The 19362-nt window shown below is 37.6% G+C and overlaps 1 protein-coding gene across 1 annotated transcript in view; it reads left to right on the forward strand.

Annotated features, from left to right (window-relative positions):
* Positions 1 to 19362, forward strand: part of lmx1a (LIM homeobox transcription factor 1, alpha) — a 41084-nt gene that overhangs the window by 16820 nt on the left and 4902 nt on the right. Inside the window, 5 exon segments of the mRNA XM_051932428.1 lie at positions 5763 to 5995; positions 9664 to 9830; positions 12017 to 12094; positions 17144 to 17216; positions 17348 to 17512. Of these exon segments, the coding sequence (XP_051788388.1) occupies positions 5763 to 5995; positions 9664 to 9830; positions 12017 to 12094; positions 17144 to 17216; positions 17348 to 17512 (716 nt within the window).

Genomic DNA, 19362 nt, shown 5'->3' on the forward strand with positions numbered 1-19362 from the left:
TGTGTAAATGTTAAATTAGGCTCACAGTGGCATTGACCCAGCAGCCTTGTGGTTTGTAGTGCTGTAGCTACTTGGCCTCACTGCCTATGAAATAAATGGGAAAACATTTCTAATGCACTTCATATGAGATTCTGTAGTTTAAAAGTATCTAAAGTGACTCATGTCAACATTGTGACTTTATTAAAACATCTTTTACTATAAATGTTTACCTAGTCAGTCATCTCTTTTTGGAGACTGCCTGAAAGTTGGAATGTTATCCAGCTGCATGAGGAACAAGGCAGGAATCAGCTCCGAATAGGACCGCAACCCATCACAATGTTGATTCAAGAGTACCTTAATGCCGTCTTTAAATGAAGGGCAATTTAGAACAGTTAATACTTAACTGTTTAGGTGTACAAGAAATTTTTATATAGGTAAAGATAGCAAGGTTCGGTATTAATGAGAAAACATTACTACTAATAAGGAAAAATTAGATTATCAGTTGTTGTGTACTTCATCTTACAGAGGAGAGTGAAATTGAAGGAATCACTTTCAATAAGTGACTGTTATTCATTATTTGTCAGTAAATTTGGACACAAATGTTGGTTCTTGAGCTTTATTCAGTTCAGTTTTGACGGAAACACAAAACTGCAATTATGCTTTGTGTCAGTGTCACACTAGGCATTTCTCATGCTACAGTGGGGTGTGAATCATTTGGACTAATGTTTTAAATTAATAAATCTCCTTTCCATGAATGCTTTGTATGTTTTAACCACAGAAGACTCAGTTTGTTACAATGGACATTTAACCTTGGTGGCTTGCCTTTCTTCTTGTTTGTAAGTAAGTGACTTACTGAAGTAAACGAGTTTCATGATTATAAACAATAGAGCAGCAGTTTAAGTTGAACAGAAGACACATAAATATGACCCCAATGAGAATGAGATATTCAACATGGAGCTGTGTTAGCCCTCTTTGTTTTTGACTAGTTAAGTATAATTAAAATAATGCCATGGATCAGCCTACCCAACAGGGAAACCTAATTCTTCCCCTGACTGGAGCCATTGCATGGGGAGTTTTATTCTCTTGTCTCCATGGGGTTGAAACCCTCGATACAACAGCCAGAAATCACTCATAGTTTAGAAAGCTTAGTCCAAGTTTGGTTGCCAGGTGCTAAAACTTACACTTGCTACTCTCAGAGGGAGGGGGCATCTAGCAGTGGGGGCATGTCAGCTTCCAGAATGAAAGCAACCAGTCAGCAACATTCCAAATGCCTTTCACATATTTCTAGGGCGAATGGGGAAAGGAACGAAAAGGGAGTTTATATCTTATAAAGTGAAAAAGAAGTTTTCAGCAAACAAGTTCAGCATCCTCTGCTTCTCAAATAGACAGGCGACACTTTTACCCAAGACATGAATATGAATTTAAATCTTTTAATAGAATTCAAAGTTATCGTAAAACTCAAGTGACAGTATGGAGTGTATTTACAGGAAAAATGTGAATTTATTAGCTTCCATAATTGTATTAATTCATTATTGTGAAATCTGCATATATCAGCATCCTGTGTTTACATACGAGTGCACTGAAATGCTGCGTGCATAGACATTCTTAGGTCCCAGATTTTTCATGATGAATTCCATCATATAAATGAAGGCTTACAAATCAAGAGTGGCTATGAATATGAAATAACTAATTATTATGTGATTCTTAGTTTTTAAAAGGATAAACCACAGGATCAAGCGTTAACTGATATTCTGGATTCTTCAGGGTCCTTGAAAGAAGGTTTTAAGAGACAATATCTGTTTTGACAATAAATAATTACCAATATATTTGTACATACTCATTTGATAACCAGATGTACTTGCTACACTCCTTACATATTTCCTCCTTTCAGCCTTGAGTTAGTGAGACACAAGAGTGTACATTCCCTGAGTGTGCCACTTCTTTAGTTACCTCATCATCACTCCCAATCCTTTCCCATAAAAATGTTATGTTTGAGGGCAACAAAGAGGTGGGAATTGATGGAGCAAGGCTGACTGTGGGAAGAAGTGTCCTCCAGATGTCTGGGTTGGAGCTAAGTGTTTTCATTTTTGTGTGTGGTCATGTATTCTCATGTTGAAGTGTTTCATAAACATTTTTGTAAAGCTGAATTCTTCTTAAATGCTTCTGCAACTTTTAAGAGTTTAATTTACATGCTATGTCTAAGTTAACAATTTGACAATGTAGCACATTATCTATTAAACTAATTTTTCAGTATACCATAAAACAGTGACTATGACTTTACATGGTGAATGGATCATCTTACACTTCTTCCAAGAATTAGTTTAGTGATGCCTTTCCATTGATTGTCAATTAGTCTCTGATTCAAAGGAATGGGTCCTGGGGCTTTGGAAGATAGGAGGCATTAGAGGCTTTAGATGCTGTTCTCTGGCACCCAGCCCAGGATCATTCAGTCCCAGATCTTTCTGATCAATAGTGTGAAGCCCCTGATATTCTTGCCCATCATATGTAATGTAGCCCCTGATCTATGGTGAACAGTGTACTCAGCATACATAAACGAGTCACATGTAACCTCAAGAGGATCTTACCTCATTCTTTGCTCTCACATATATGTGAGACTTGATTGAATCCCCAGTTCTTTAATTGTATATTTAGGGTAGAAAAGCAAAAAATTCAAGGAGGATCCCCCTTCCCCAACACACCTCTTTGCTTTTTGTATCCGAGTAAATAATTCAAAGTAAGACTGCATGCCAATATTAAACAGGGGGCTAAAACCTGGAAATCTGCAGTTCCTAATGAAAAGGCTGAATTTTGATCCATGTGTCATCCTTTGGGAGAACAAATGACAAAACATTTTTAACCTCATTCACCAAAGAGAAGAGCAAATTAGAACACATTACTTTGCACACAGTTTTGTGATTGTAGAATCAAACATGCACACACTTCTGAGTATCCCAAAGAACCAACAATGCTGTTTATTATTTCATTTTGGATTCTGAGAGCTCATTTATAACCTTAGGTCATGAACTTTTAATCTGCTAAGATATGTTCATCTGCACATTGAAACAACACCTGAATAACTACTTTTGTTGGTCTGTCAAAGTGTTTTTTTAATTATGAGAGGGACCTAGGAGACACAGAGAACTGATCACTATCAACACGTCCAGGCAGTGCTCAGAAGAAATTAAGACTAACAGAATGTTAAGTTATATATTTAGTGCTAGGGTGTTGTACCGTGTTAGCCATTATGAATGTAGTGAAAAGTCAAGTAAAATTACACAATTTGTTTGATGGCTTCCCTGGAGTTTTTTTGTTTAATTTTCAAATTTTTAATTATGTATTTCTCATTGTTTATGCATTGCTTTCATTAAGGTAGTAACATCACCTAGGCAGCATTTTGTATTTTGTTTTTCAGTGGTCGCTAGTTATGAGAGAAGAGCTGAATTTAATTTTGTATACATTTTTGAGGATGTTATGCTAAAATACATTGCCAATGCAAAACTCTTCACAAATTGTTTTTGGGGGAATTTTTTAAAGTATATTGGGTGGAGAGCAGGGCATATACTGGCCCCTAAGGCCTCACACACCCAACATAATTCAGGTGACCTGCAGTACTCCACTGTGATTAAATACATTCTATAGCTCTAGTTCACATCACCATGGAGAAGAGAAATGTATTTTTTAAACATGTAGCATATGGTATATTTTTCACACAAAGACTCACAAAAATGCACCATCATGCATTTTACTGCGTTTTCTCTACAGGAAAATGCACTGCATGGGGATTCTGCCTCTTACCATAACCTAACTGTCCTCCTTCCCTATTTCTTAATTCCTGTAGGTGAGTCTAATGATTTTTCCCACTAGAGAATTTTTTTCAAACCCTACATGATAGGCAGATGTACACACAATTTGTACATGAAAATTGCCCCAGACAGACACAAAACATCTTCCTTCCTGTTTAAATTTCATGAATTTTTCTTATTGTGAAATACAACATTTTTGCAAAGATCAATAATTTGTACTGCAGATTTAATTTCATGTGAATCGCTAGTAGTTGCCACCATTCTGTGGTCATTTTGAATAGGCATGTTACTTATGATGCTATGCTTGCTATCAGTTAAATGATGGAGATGTCATGTTGACAATGTGTATGATCTTGCTCCACCATACAACATGGTGGCAGACAGGTTCTGGTTTCCCAGAGTTGGATCTTTGCTAAATAAAAAACAAACTTTACCATAGAATGAGTCAGGAGAAGTAAAATCCAAATTAGTGCTTGGATTTTTACTTTTTATCTTTTTTGTTTTGACTATGTTCTTGTCCTGCACTTCTGTTCTGGTTGCTGCATTTTTTGCTTTTCATTTAACAGTATCTGTGTATTTCCATAAAATTTAAAAATTCATTTCTTCTCCTTTAGTGTTTTGGCATATGGTGTTTCTTATAAATTAATACATTTTGCAGATCAGCCCATGTTGTTCCAGACTTCAGTCTTATGTTGTTCCTCTAAATTTGAAGTCTATGGGAGGCCACTGGTCAGCGTTCAGCTTTTTTTTTTTAAACAAGGAGAGTCACATATATTTTTTTACTACAAAAAAGGTTGGTAAGTTGATGGCTGGTTCTTTTCTCATGTTCCTCTATTTATGACACCAATGAAGATGACTAAAAAATAAATTGGTGATGGGATAGAATGGAATTATTGAAGCCTTCTAAAAAGACAGAAACCTTTGAATGCTCTTATCCCTATAAATGTTTGTTCTAAGTTGAAGCCTCCTGAATTATAAATCATTAATGTTACCCATTATTGAACACCCATCCATCAATTTTATAATGTTCTAACTTATTCAATTTTGGGCTGAAGAGGCCAGAAATATCACAACAGCATTTTAGCATGGCAGATCAGCAAAAGGACAGAGCCGATACATTCACTTATACTGCAGTGTTTACCAGGTTTACCTAATTGTTAATTACCTTAACATGCTGTGTTGGATAAACCCATAGTAAAATCAAACAGACAAAAGAAAACATGCAACCCTTATGTGGGTAGTGCCCTGACTGAGATTTGAACCCTGGAGATGTGAGGCAGTAGCCCCAATTACAATATACTGTCATCCTACGAGCTGAACATCAGTTTTCTTTCCTTGATGTCAAAAGAGGTTATACCATAGCTTTATAACACACTAGTGAGGCATCACCTGGAGTACTGAGTACAATTCTGGTCTCCGAGCTATGAAATAGGCAGATTGGTGCTATTAAAAGACCAGAGAAGAGTGAGTAGGCTGATTCCAAGACTGTAGTGTATGGAATCTGAGGAAAGATTGAAGGAGTTGAACCATTTCAGTTTAAGCAAACAGAGATTAAGAGGTGATATGATTGAAGTGTTTAAAATTATTAAAGGTATTATTACTGTGGATCGAGACTGTTACTTTAAGATGATCTCAACAAGAACTCATACCTTCATACCTTTTACTGAACATTTTTATTTTTTACTGAACATTTTTAGTGAAGTGTTCAATTTTGCCTGTTCTTTTTTTAATTAACATTGCAAACTGTATTAATGTGGCATTTATAGAATCACATGTTTAAATCTAAATTAATCAGTAGATTTAGCTATGATGAAAATGGTAAAAAAAAACTAAATAAAAAATAAAAACTACTATTTGAAGCAAATGAAGCCCAGCTGCTACTATTTTAATGTAATGAGTCAAATGAAAAAACATGACAAATAGAACCCCTGTCTCTGGGACTGGATAGATCATTTTGCCTGTTCTTTTTATTTTTTACAGGCTATTTGCAGTAAAGTGCAGTGGGTGTCTGGAGTCTATTATGCCAAAAGAGTTTGTGATGCGGGCCAGAAAGAGTGTGTACCACCTCCGCTGCTTCAGCTGCTGCGTTTGTGAGCGACAACTCCAGAAAGGAGATGAGTTTGTCCTGAAGGAGGGCCAACTACTCTGCAGGAGCGACTATGACAAGGAGCGAGAGCTGCTAAGGCTCGTTAGTCCTGCAGCTTTGGAGTCAGGTAGTGAAAAAGACTGGTAACTTACAAATTCACATACAGACAGGCCGCGCTGCTTTATATTGTGATTCAATTCTCAGTGGCACAGTCTGGCAGCAAAATGTCAGATTTTAGTCCTCATAAGAATACTTTACTTTATATATATATATATATATATATATATATATATATATATATATATGAAGAAAAAACAAATAATGCTACACATGCTGTGCAAGTGAATACCTTCCCATAGCTTACTGTTTACATATTATATGTATATATTGACTGTAAAAGTACCGAATTTAATTTTGTTTTTATTGATCCCAGTTTTTTCTAAGTGGTGTACTGCTTCACAAATCACACAGTCTTGAATAGCGGGCATCAGTCATTATGTACTGTTTATCCATCCATCCATCCATCCAAGGCAGGAACCAATCCCGGGCAGGGTGCCAACCCACCGCAGGACACACACAAACACACCCACACACCAAACACACACTAGGGCCAATTTAGAATCGCCAATCCACCTAACCAGCATGTCTTTGGATTGTGGGAGGAAACCGGAGCGCCCGGAGAAAACCCATGCAGACACAGGGAGAACATGCAAACTCCACGCAGGGAAGACCCAGGAAGCGAACCCAGGTCCCCAGGTCTCCCAACTGCGAGGCAGCAGTGCTACCCACTGTGCCACCGTGCTGCCCTATGTACTGTTTAGCAGCATTGAATATGAATCATAACAACAACAACAACAACATTTATTTATATAGCACATTTTCATACAAAAAGTAGCTCAAAGTGCTTTACATAATGAAGAAAAGAAAAATAAAAGACAAAATAAGAAATTAAAATAAGACAACATTAGTTAACATAGAAAAGGAGTAAGGTCCGATGGCCAGGGTGGACAGAAAAAACAAACAAAAAAAACCCAGAAAGCTGGAGAAAAAAAATAAAATCTGTAGGGGTTCCAGGCCACGAGACCGCCCAGTCTCCTCTGGGCATTCTACCTAACAAAAGGACAATAAGGACATGGCACTGCTTCACAAACACTGTAAGTGGAATCCAGATGGACATTTTTTGATCAATCAGCTGCAACCTAATTTAAGAACATTTAAGACACATTTGCTTAAAATGTCATGGAAGACCCTCAATGTTTTGACACTGTTGTCTAAAGGCCCCTAAGATTTCTATTTGATTCCCAGTGCAATATCTGTTTGTATAGGGCTTGCTCCTTCTGTCATTATCCTAGAGTGCCCCGTTTTTCTCCAACATCACAAACACATAGGTGTTAGTTTAACTGTACATAAACTGGCCTGATATAAATCAAGGTGAACATGAGAGTCTTCCTTGCCAATAGCTAGTGCTCCATCCAGGGATAGTTCCTCTCTTTTGCTTGATATTGTACAAATAATCTATCTGTGCCACTGTAACAGGAAAAAGCGGGTCCATAAAATAAATGGATGAGTAAATAGTGGAAATTAATAAACTTACTTAGTGAAGGTGTTTAATTATAATAAATCAATGATGGCCAAAATGAAAAGCTTTGAAGACTGTAGTAATCCACAGAAGGGTGCCTCTCTTTTAAAGGGTTTAAGAACAAAACCCTTAGGAAGATGCATGAAAGGCATCTTCAAAGACTTCCTATGTAATACTAACAAGTCAATAACAGCAATAATAAACAAAAACAATGGCATTTAAAAAATGTACAAATTAGGCAGGCAAGTTGCTCCATGCCCCCTATACACCTCAAATCACTATCTCTCATCAGTCTAAGCAATGACCAATTTTATTGTCAATCATATGATGTAGGTAACTGATGAGACAAAATAAAGATATAATATATATGTTTTATTAAAAATAAAAGTAAACTTAGTTGCAAAACAAACCTAGAAATGAAGAAAAAACTTTGTGGTTCAATGATGAGACTCGAACTGCTGCGCTGAATGCTTTAGCTGACACTAATGCATAGTCTAAAAATAAATGTTAGATGAGCATAGCATCAATGGAGAATTTGCCAGATGTCTTAAGAAGACCAGAGGAGAAACAAAATAGTATCACAGATATGACACGACTTAAGAGAGGAAACTCTCTAGATCGGGGTCTCCAAACTCTGGTTCTGGAGCGCTACTGTAGCAGGCTTTCATTCTGACTCTTTTCTTAATTACTGACTACTTTTTGCTGCTATTAAAATAATTTCCTCTTCATTTTAATTGACTTTTTTTAAAAAGATTCGGTCCTCTGAGTTGCTTCATATATTCTTTAAACAGCATTCAAACAGAAACGAGATGTCAAGTGAACCAAAACATCACCAGTAAAGCTGAGACCTAAAATTCCAGCCAATTTCACTCCAACCAGTTTCTTAATTAGGAGCCAATTCTTGTTGTTAATTAAATCTGTATACTTAATGCCATGCCTTGCTAGTACTCTCATTCTACCACAGCGGACATTTCCAAATCTGTTGATTTCTTTTTTTCTAAGACCACCATCATAATTTTTTTGTTTACCTGAGCAGATCAACATTACTGAAACCTTTTTGTATGATGGAGACAGGGTGTTGGCCTGTTTTTAATCTCATTATTATTTGGTTGCTCATTAAGGGCAAAAATAATTAATTAAGGGGATCTGAGACTTAAATAGTAAGCAAATTGAAGTTAAAGCAATACAAGTCGATTAGCAACAGAAACTAATTAAGGAAAGGGTTAGAATGAAAACCTGCAGCCACAGTAGCCATCCAGGAATGGAGCTGGAGACCCCTGCTTTAGATGTGGAAGTGATCCCTCCTTCAAGATCTTATTGAACATGGCACTCTCTTTCCTTTTTGCTTTTTTGTGCTCTAATTTCGATTTGCATTTGAATTATTGTACCCATTCTCTGGTGTGTTACTTTTTCAGTTACGGATTCCTTTCTTTTAATGCTGACTCTGACCTTCTACTGCAGTCTTCACAAGTTCAGGCATTCAGCCTTTATGACTTAATCAGCTGTAAGAAACAACCAAAGTGCAAATCAACAACATGTAGCACAGTAGCACTAATTAGTGATATTTTAGGAGGATAGAAAAACTAAGTGACAATCAAATAGATGTTAACAAATACACATAAAACAGATTAATTGGACCTGTGTACATTGAAATATTTTTTATTTAGTATAGTGTCTTTCAATAATACTTTACAAACTATAGTACATAGTAGAGTAATTTTGTACCAGGTAAGTGACTTGCTGAGGGTCGCACAGGTAGGACAAAGGCTAGCATTGAGACACCAGGCTGGTGGTGTACAGGCCAGTTATTTAATCCCTACATAACACTTCCTATAATGAACAGGAAGGGGCAGAGTGAGAATACACTGTTCAGATCTACAGAAATGAACAGTGTAAGTGCCACTTGCAGGAAAAAAATGATTCTGAATCTGATGATCTGATTATTTTAATCACGAATAACGCTTACATCTGATTAGATCTTTGCAAAATAATTTTACTGTTTTAATGAGGGTTATACATCTGTCTGGTTTCTTGAAGAATTAGTGGAATGTTTTTATGACAAACACATTAAAAGTGATCCATGCTTTAGTTCACCAGGTGTCCTGTCACCATCTACATCATTGTTTATTACAATTCTTACTCATCCTGTTAGCTACTAGTTTAAAGCATTTAATAATGAGACTTTGTTTTCCTGTAATTTCTCTGAACTCCTTCAGGTAACAGTGATATGGACAGTGAAAACCTTGGCAAGTCAGCAAGTACTGGCAAGAAAGGAGAAGAAAGAGACATCAAGCGACCTAAGCGTCCACGAACGATCCTGACAACACAGCAAAGGCGCGCTTTTAAAGCCTCCTTTGAGATTTCCTCGAAACCTTGCAGAAAGGTTAGAGTAACATCTTACTATGTTAAATTGCCCCATTCCTTCATCACCACCACTGCTGTTTAATGTTATTTTAATTTAATTGGCCTTCCGTGCTTTCTTCTGCAAATTCTAATGACACAAAAGAGAACTAACTATAGAAATTCTGGTCATGCAAACCTTTGCTTATAAGCATGAAAAATGTTTAATTTAATGTACATCAAATCAAGCCATCTGTTTTTTGAAACTCTAAGATTTAGGGGAGCTGCGGCTTACCTCTATAACATCAGGTTAAAGGCAGGAAGTAACTTGGATCCTCATGTACACAGTATGAGACGTCACATCGCTGTAAATGAAGAAAAACTTGAAAACCTGAAAAATAAACACAAGCAGACACATGAAGAATGTGCAGACTTTATACAGGAAGGCTACTAACCACTGCCAAACAGACCTCTTTAATAAGCATATTGTTCTTAAGGATTATGCTGTATTTTACATAAATGCTTAAATACTTGTGTTAATAACACTGCCATGTAAAATTAAATGCTTGCGCAATCATCTCAGTCCTGAACTGTATTTATATAATGGATGGTTAAATGTGCAATGTAAAGTATTTATTCTAGTAAGACTTACATTTTTGCAATTTTTCAATGTGTCCATCTAACCTGAAATCTAATAGTTATCAGAGTCAGAAGTGGGGTTAGTCTTATTTACTAAAACAAAGAAAGGGTAATTTCACCATTAGGGTGACTTTCTCTTTGTTCATTTCCACTTTTTTCAATAATCACCGGGTGCTAAAGTGCAACAGTGAAAGAAAGAAATGGGTTAGTACACAATAGGAATGCTGCTCTAAAAGTAATTTGTTATATTGCCATAGCACATTGGGGTGGTGTCCACTGTGGAAAGGCTATATTGTAATTTCAACAAAAATGGAGATCAGGAGTAAAAATAAGCAGTAACTGTACTGTGCTGTACATGTAATGTGTTTATCGAGAATGAGTCTGATTCCTTACATTGTTATTTCACTATTATTAGTGGAGTGCAAGTGTGGCTCAGATGCTGCATTACAGATTCTGTTTTCAATTCCCAGCTCGTTTATATTCTGTGTAGTTTACTTGCTTTCTCAGTGTCCACCATGGGCTTTTTCCAACTACTGTAGTTTCGCTGTCCTCCCATAATTCAAAGATGAGTTCTTTAGATTAATTGGTGACTCTAATCATGTATATTTATTATTTTAGTTTTTAACATTTAAATAAATGAAAGGGTATGAATGTGTATGGTTGTTGTGTACCCTATGCCCAGCATTTTCAGTAGGCCCATTGGCATAACTCCAAAGATTAGTTTCAAACAAGGCAATGTAAATGGCAAGTTCAGAAAATGAATGGATGGACACATAAATTTAACATTGAACAATAAAATGACTGCTTACATTGTATTGCTTTTATTAGAACTGTTTAGAAAATGACAGTCTCCAAATTTAATATTCTAAAAATTGTTTTGGGCTTCATTAACTAAACACTGCACTATGTACATATAAAACTGACACTACAACAAAAAGCACATTATCATTGTTTGTATGTCAGCTAAACAGGATCATTATTGAGTACTGAGCTGGAGTAACACATTGATTAGGAATGAAAGTAACATCATTGTGATCTCCCAATGGGCACACTGTGGTTAGACACGCTGGCTTAAAAATCTGAAGAAGAGTATCCTTTATATACCAGCAGAGCAGTAAGTGCCTCGATCAAAATCAATGTTTAGTGCACACAATTAACCCACTCTCAGTTTCATAAAACTGAAAGAATGATAAAATGCACAGAACATTTCTTTAAATCTCCCTGGGAAGATGATAGAGATGAATATATATATATATATATATATATATATATATATATATATATATATATATATATATATATATATATATATATATATATATTTGTTACTACAAATGAAATTTATATTTAGCCTAATAGGTACTGGATGGAAAACTATAACTGCATAAACTTATTATACAGCGGTGAATGGTTCAACATTGCCAAATGGAGTGTACATTACAGAAAAGAAAGAGTAAGGCTAAAAATAAAGAAATACTGTTATAAGTCATTATGTGTATGTCTCAGTATTGATGTAGATATTTTATAAACTACCAACACTTTTTTCTAATGGCTACATCCACCTAACTGCTTTGTACTTGTTATTAACAGGTAAGAGAGACTCTAGCAGCAGAGACTGGGCTGAGTGTCCGTGTCGTTCAGGTTTGGTTTCAGAACCAAAGAGCAAAGGTAAGCAATTTTGAGTGCCTTCGGTTAGATACTCACCATGTGGTGTTAGCAGTGATTTAACATTTAGTAGCAAATGCAGTGTAACTTCAGAACACATTTTTAGAATGCAGCCTAGATCTTCTAGATCTACAATTGACCGAACAGATGTTGTTTATTAAAAGCATAATGACACAGCAAGTGGTGTTATTCCCCATAGCATTTGTTTGCTGGTAAGATTATAAGCCAAGGACCTATAATATGTGCTGTGCATGTTCTCCCCGTGTTCTTCAGTGATGCCAGTTGATGCCAGTGATGCCAGTTTCCATACACAATTAATTAGACTGCATTCAGTCTAAATGGTGACTATCAATCACCTTTGTTGTAAAGCGTTCAAGAAACTAGCTTCTTGCCTTGTGCCCATTTCTACTGGAATGCAGCTTCCCATTACCCTGTACTGGACTCAGCCAATTTAGAATTAACAGGAGATCGAATGCTGTCGGATGCATCACTTTCTCCAGCGGGACGAAAGTGCAGGCCAGCAAAGGACATCTCTTACTTGTGCCTGCTGCTGTTGGTATGAGCTCACGCTCCTCTTTAATTCTGTATGGGTTAAAAAAGGTTAGACCATCAGGTTATTTAAGTAATTTTATCCTATACACTTTTTAAAAAAGGATTAACTTTCTCCATCCTGTTTCTCGACTACGCCATGCTTGGTACAATTTATTTCAATGAAACTCTTATTAAGTGAATCCATTCATCCATTGTCGAACCCGCTATATCCTAACTACAGGGTCACGGGGGTCTGCTGGAGTCAATCCCAGCCAACACAGGGCGCAAGACAGGAAATAAACCCCGGGCAGGCCGCCAGCCCACCGCAGGGCGCGCACACACACACACACACTAAGGACAATTTAGGATCACCAATGCACCTAACCTGCATGTCTTTGGACTATGGGAGGAAACCGCAGAACCCGGAAGAAACCCACACAGACACGGGGAGAACATGCAAACTCCGCACAGGGAGGACCCGGGAAGTGAACCCAGGTCTCCCAACTGTGAGGCAGCAGCGCTACCCACTGCGCCACTGTGCCGCCCCTTATTAAGTGAATTTAAGCCTTAATTGTAATTGCCACAAAAAGACTTAAATCTTTTCAATTCACTCTATATTATGCAACAGGTTTATTGTTTCTGATGATGTTATGGAGTGTGCAACACTGGGTTGTGCTTGGACATATTTGAGAAATCAGACTAAGCACTCTTGTTGAAAATATTGTCATGTTCTGAATTCTTGTGCTTCTTGTAAATTGTCTTGTTGTGGTTGATTTGGTGAAAGGCTCTGCATAAACAAGCACATGGTGTATTTGAATACACGTAAACAACTGCTTAATGTTTAAAGAGATTCAGCAAACATCTCTGGAGATTTCACATACAAACTGACTTCAAAATGACTTTAGTTCAACTACTGACCAATGTGTACACTAATAATGTTCAGTGAATAATGAAACTAATCTAAACAAGGCAAACCTTTTAATATAAATGAATGTGTTTCTATAAAGAACATCATGTCAGGTTGCTTACCGAAGTACACAAATAAAACAGAATTGTTTCTATATTTTTACATCTAGATAATAGGAATAATAATGAATTGGCAGCCCTGTGGTTTACAATCCAGTACCTAAAATTAGACATTAGGGTAGATCACTTGGCCCATTACTCACTCTGGGTTATCCTCACTTGACATTACATTTATTCATTGATTAGCCACTTTTTGCACTCTTAGGCCTCAAGGATACCCATATTATTTGTTCTTTCCTGGTAGTTGGAGATGCCAAACTGTATGACTACCAAACCACAAGTTTACCAATAACTTCAAGCTGATCAGACAGCTCAAGTGTCTATTCAAGTCACTCAAAGAGATAGAAGGTTTAATTGACTAAATTAAAAAAAAAATCAATGAGTGAATTAATGTATAAGAGTGATTTTAGGATGCTCCCACATTGTTCATGTAAAAGCTAATGGTTGCTTAACAGCAGCAGATGTGTAGCTTTGACAGGGCACCCCAGGAAAAGAGCTAAAGCAGACCATGTCAAGCTGGAAGGATGATATCTTCCTGGTTGGCCGAGTGTGATTAGGAATTGTCTAGAAAGAGCTGGAGTGTTGCCAAAGCTACCCTCACCAGGAAAATGGACACGAAGAGAGAATGTCTTGTGCTGGACTCATATTTTTGCCTTTTACACAGGTATTAAAAAGAAATCTCAGTAATCTCTTTTTTCCCTTTTAGTAGTTAATGAATCTATATTATTACTTAGGAGGTAACAAGAGCACACTATGAAATATGATTTAAGATAAATGAGAATATCATTTTACCAAAATTCACTACAATAAATGTATATTGGTTTCATTTGATTTTTGTTAAGTGTAGTTTTTAAAATATTTTAATATACTTTTTTAATCTTTTGAGAGTAGCATAATAATTGTGGGGGCGGCACGGTGGCGCAGTGGGTAGCGCTGCTGCCTCGCAGTTGGGAGACCTAGGGACCTGGGTTCGATTCCCGGGTCCTCCCTGCGTGGAGTTTGCATGTTCTCCCCGTGTCTGCGTGGGTTTCCTCCCACAGTCCAAAGACATGCAGGTTAGGTGGATTGGTGATTCTAAATTGGCCCTAGTGTGTGTTTGTGTGTGTCCTGCGGTGGGTTGGCACCCTGCCTGGGATTGGTTCCTGCCCTGTGTTGGCTGGGATTGGCTCCAGCAGACCCCCGTGACCCTGTGTTCGGATTCAGCGGGTTGGAAAATGGATGGATGGATAATAATTGTGTTACAGATGAAATATACTGTGGTGGATGGCCGGCTAACTATTCCGGCCCTCACCCCCAGGCCGCCAGGTGGAGCTCTCCCGACAGCACGGAGGTTCCCTGAATTCCAGCAGGGCTGTGCATACAAACTACAAGGTCCATGAGGCCCTGCTGGATACCATGGGGGCCACCGGGAGTCGCTGTAGGGAGGCTGACAAACTGTTATGTGCCCTATAATCTGGAAGTACGTCCTGGTCACATGAACAGGAGAAACGATATGCTTCCAGGTTGAGGAGAAGGACTTTTACCCTGACCCGCAAGGAATGAGGACTTGTGGATTATGGGACAGGAACCACTTCTGGGTCAAGGGATATAAAAGGACGCTGGGAAAGCCCAGACATTGAGCTGAGCTGGGAGGTAGGGTGGCGAAGTGTCTGGGAGAGGAGGATTGGTATTTGTATTTGGTTTATTGGTTATATGAGTAGTGTGGAGTGGAGGGTGCTTTGTGCACTGTATTATTATAAAAATAAAGAGTCTTGGACTTTTACTTGGTGTTTGGCGTGGTACCTGCGGGTTCAAGAGGTCGATAAGAGCCTCTACTGCTACAATACATTTATATGTTTATTATTCATAAAACACAGTAAAAAGATAATAATAAGAAGAATACATCTTTACTGAATTTGTGAAAGCAAGTGAACATAATGTAAAAATTACAGCATGGAGATAAAGCAATTTAGCACCTTTAAAAGCTGCTTAGTGGCACAATCTGAATTTCACTATTGTAGCACGGGTTTGAATTTGGTAGCAATATTGAATTTGTAACAGCAGCATGGCGTCATGTCTATGTGGGTTCTTCTCTGGATTCTCCAGTTTGGCTGTATCTTTAACATCTCAGAGGTGTGTGTGTGTGTGTGTGTGCGTGTGTGTGTACTGGCCATGTGTGCCTGCCTGTTAGCCCAATCACTTGTAAGAGGTACAACAGGGTGGACTGATGGACTGAGGGCCCATCTAAGTTTGTTTCCTGCTTTGTGTCTGGTGCTGCTGCTGCTGCAATAGGGATCTGCCCACCGCTGCTCTCAGTTGGACTGAATAGGTTTAATAATGTATGAACTTAAGTTTTCAATATGTGTAAATTGTCATCTGTTTAAAGAGAGGCTTTCATTTTGATCTTTGTGAAAAAAATGAATGATGTCTTGTTATTAGAAATTTCCCTTAAAACACATCAGGTCGATAACTTGCCATTTAATTCTGCTTAGAATGACAGAGTTATTGTTAAGGTCTTTACTTAACCAGCAGAAAAGAGATAAAATAAATGTGGATTAAAATAAATAGTTTGGAGTGGTTCCTTGTGCAAGCAGTGAGATGGTCATCGCTTTGACCGCACCTTCAGATAGACAAATGAAATCACAAGGTAACTGACTGAAGAATTCTGGACACACAACCTTATTTCCAACTGGCCAATTACTGATAAAAAATAATATAACAGGTGGCAAATCACTGTAGGGCGAAGCATGTAAGAGTGTCAGCCATCTGTAAACAGGGATTTGAGTGTTTTCACGGATTATGTGATGCAAGGTGTCACTTTTACAGGGACAGTTTGAGGGATTATGAAAAGGGACTGTGCTCAGGCAGGTCTTGGTTTTAAATATTGAACAATTTAGTGCAGTATCAATATGTGCCACTCTCTGTAGCTCCCTTAAGGGCATTAAAGTAAAGTCCAGTATAATCCAATCCAGGCCACTGAAAATATTGCTTTATTTGGCCTGCTCAGGCTGTGACTGTCATATTCAAAACTGCATATAGACCTGCTTGTTAAAAAGACATTAAATATAGATTAGACAGCCATGATAAATTGGATCAAATAGCAAGCTGGTATATGCACAGAGAGCACATTACTGTGACTTAGTTTATTTTATTATTTTATCAGGTAATGCATAGAACATTTGAATTGGCAAGTTTGAAGGGCAGAGTTTGAAAGGCATTTAAGTAGTTATTATAGATAGAATATAAACATAAGAGATAGAGAGAAAAAGAGAATGAGCGAGTGAAGAAGAACAAAAAATAGAAGAAGCCCTACACAAAACCAGCAGGTTTCTAAGTACATGCCATGCACTTCTTCCTAACCAGTACAAGAACACAAGGGTGCCTTGAACTGCATACTTAGACCACTAATTATAACAGGGAATACATAAGCGAAAAAGCTGATTTAAATCCCTTAAAGAAATTTTACTTTTTTTGTAATAAACCTATTGTAGTTCATTCTGATTTTTTATTCTATAGATGAAGAAGCTTGCAAGGAGACAGCAGCAACAACAGCATGAAGATCACCACAACACTCAAAGACTACTCTCAGGTGCAAACATTTCTGAAATTTTTTAATTACACATCTTGCTTGTTTTAAATGCAAAATCTGTGCCTGTGTGGCTAAGTACTATAACTGCATTTCCACATGCACTGAAGGTTTTGTCTGATGTGTTCTTGTAGTGTCCACAAATGGAGGAGTTAACCAAGACATGGAAGGGATTCACCCGTATAATGGCGTAACACAACAGCAGATCATAGCCATGGAGCACAGCACCTTCAAGACAGATCCTTTCCAGCAGGGTCTCACACCACCCCAAATGCCTGGTGACCACATGCATCCATTTGGTAATGGCTTTAGTATACTACATGACAATGAAATACAATCAGATTAGTATTAATTGGATTATTAATATTAATTACTCAATATTTGTTGTGTTTTCCCAGTTAACATCATTAAAAGCAAATGACAAAACAATCTGCATTATAGAATTCATCAACAAGAAAAGAAAATGTATAGATATAAACATACAAAAAGAGGGTGGCACGGTGGCACAGTGGTAGCGCTGCTGCCACCTCGCAGTAAGGAGACCTGGGTTTGCTTCCCGGGTCCTCTCTGCATGGAGTTTGCATATTCTCCCCTTGTCTGCATAGGTTTCCTCAGGGTGCTCCCGTTTCCTCCCACAGTTCAAAAACATGCAGTTAGGTGCATTGGCGATCCTAAATTGTCCCTAGTGTGTGCTTGGTGTGTGTGTGTGTGTGTGCTCTGTGGTGGGCTGGCGCCCTGCTTGGGATTTGTTTCCTGCCTTGCGCCCTGTGTTGGCTGGGATTGGCTCCAGCAGACCCCCATGACCCTGTTTTAGGATATAGCGGGTTGGATAATGAATGGATGGATGGATACAAAAAGAAGAGAGGTGGCCAGTCATAATTCAAAGTTACTGGTTAAATTTTGCAATGTTAATTTGCCCATTTAGTTTTCGAAACCCTGTTATATACAGCCATGGGGAAGGCACTTCTTCTGGTGACATCAGCAAGCCTTGGACATACAATATCACCAGACCACCAATTTACAATTGTCTTGGGAGAAAGCAGACACATGTAACCAGACCATAGACAATGACTGGAAAAGCATTTGAATGCAAATCTCTGTACGCGTGAGGGCAGGAGTGCTATGTAGGGTTGTGGAAAATTGAAAAACAAAGGAGAAAAGGCAGCTGCTGTGGTAAATGATAAAGATTAGTGGAATGGTATGAGGTGAAGGGCCACAAACCTGGCTGTGCTTGTTTTGAGAGCTCCTAGAAAGTTCCCTTTGAAGTTGATCTTCAAGCTGATAAGGTCAGTTTAACTGGTGTTCCGTTCACACCAGTACTTCAGGGAATGGGTTATATTTCATTTTCAACAAGTACAAGACAAGGTAAAGTATTTTTTGATTTCTTCCTATGAATGTTTAAGAGAATTTCCTTATTAAAAAAAAGTCAAATCTCAAAAGACAGTTTATTTTTCTCTAGCAATCACACCACACTTGCAACCTCAAATTATAGCTATTGATTTTTGTGTATTTTTTTTCTTTGTTTAAGAACTGAACTGCATCATAAAAACTGAACCAACAATGGAGTAAGAATTCTACTTATGAATAAACCACATATTTAAAAAAATGAAGAATTATTTGAATACCAGTCTGCTTGTTTAATATCATACACAATCTAACACAGCCATGTTAGATTGAATTTCATTTCAACTAATTCTTCATTTGGTGCTCGTTTTCTTCCATGTCTTTGTCTTTGTTTAATTATAAACTCTAATTTTAATTTCATTCTACAAAGTAATGAGAGGACCCTGAGCACACAATTCATTTTTACATTGGTGTTAATGCACCAATGTTCTGTGCCAGATGAAAAGGAGTAGAAAATGAGTAGACCTTTTATCACTTCACTGGAAGAAATTATACACTTTATCAGACATTTAAAACACCAGTCTTGCTATATAGTGCCAGTCATCTTTTTTACTTCCCATTTCAATTACATTGTTAGTTTATTACTTAAGTCATTTGTAACAATCTATTAAAAGCAAGAGTGAAAGGGAAGGTCTACAAGATGGTAGTGAGACCAGCTGTATTATATGGGCTGGAGACGGTGGCACTGACCAAAAAAAAGGAGACAGAGCTGGAGGTGGCAGAGTTAAAGATGCTAAGATTTGCA

Source organism: Erpetoichthys calabaricus, chromosome 10 (genome assembly GCF_900747795.2).
Source record: "Erpetoichthys calabaricus chromosome 10, fErpCal1.3, whole genome shotgun sequence".
Classification (NCBI taxonomy): domain Eukaryota; kingdom Metazoa; phylum Chordata; class Cladistia; order Polypteriformes; family Polypteridae; genus Erpetoichthys; species Erpetoichthys calabaricus.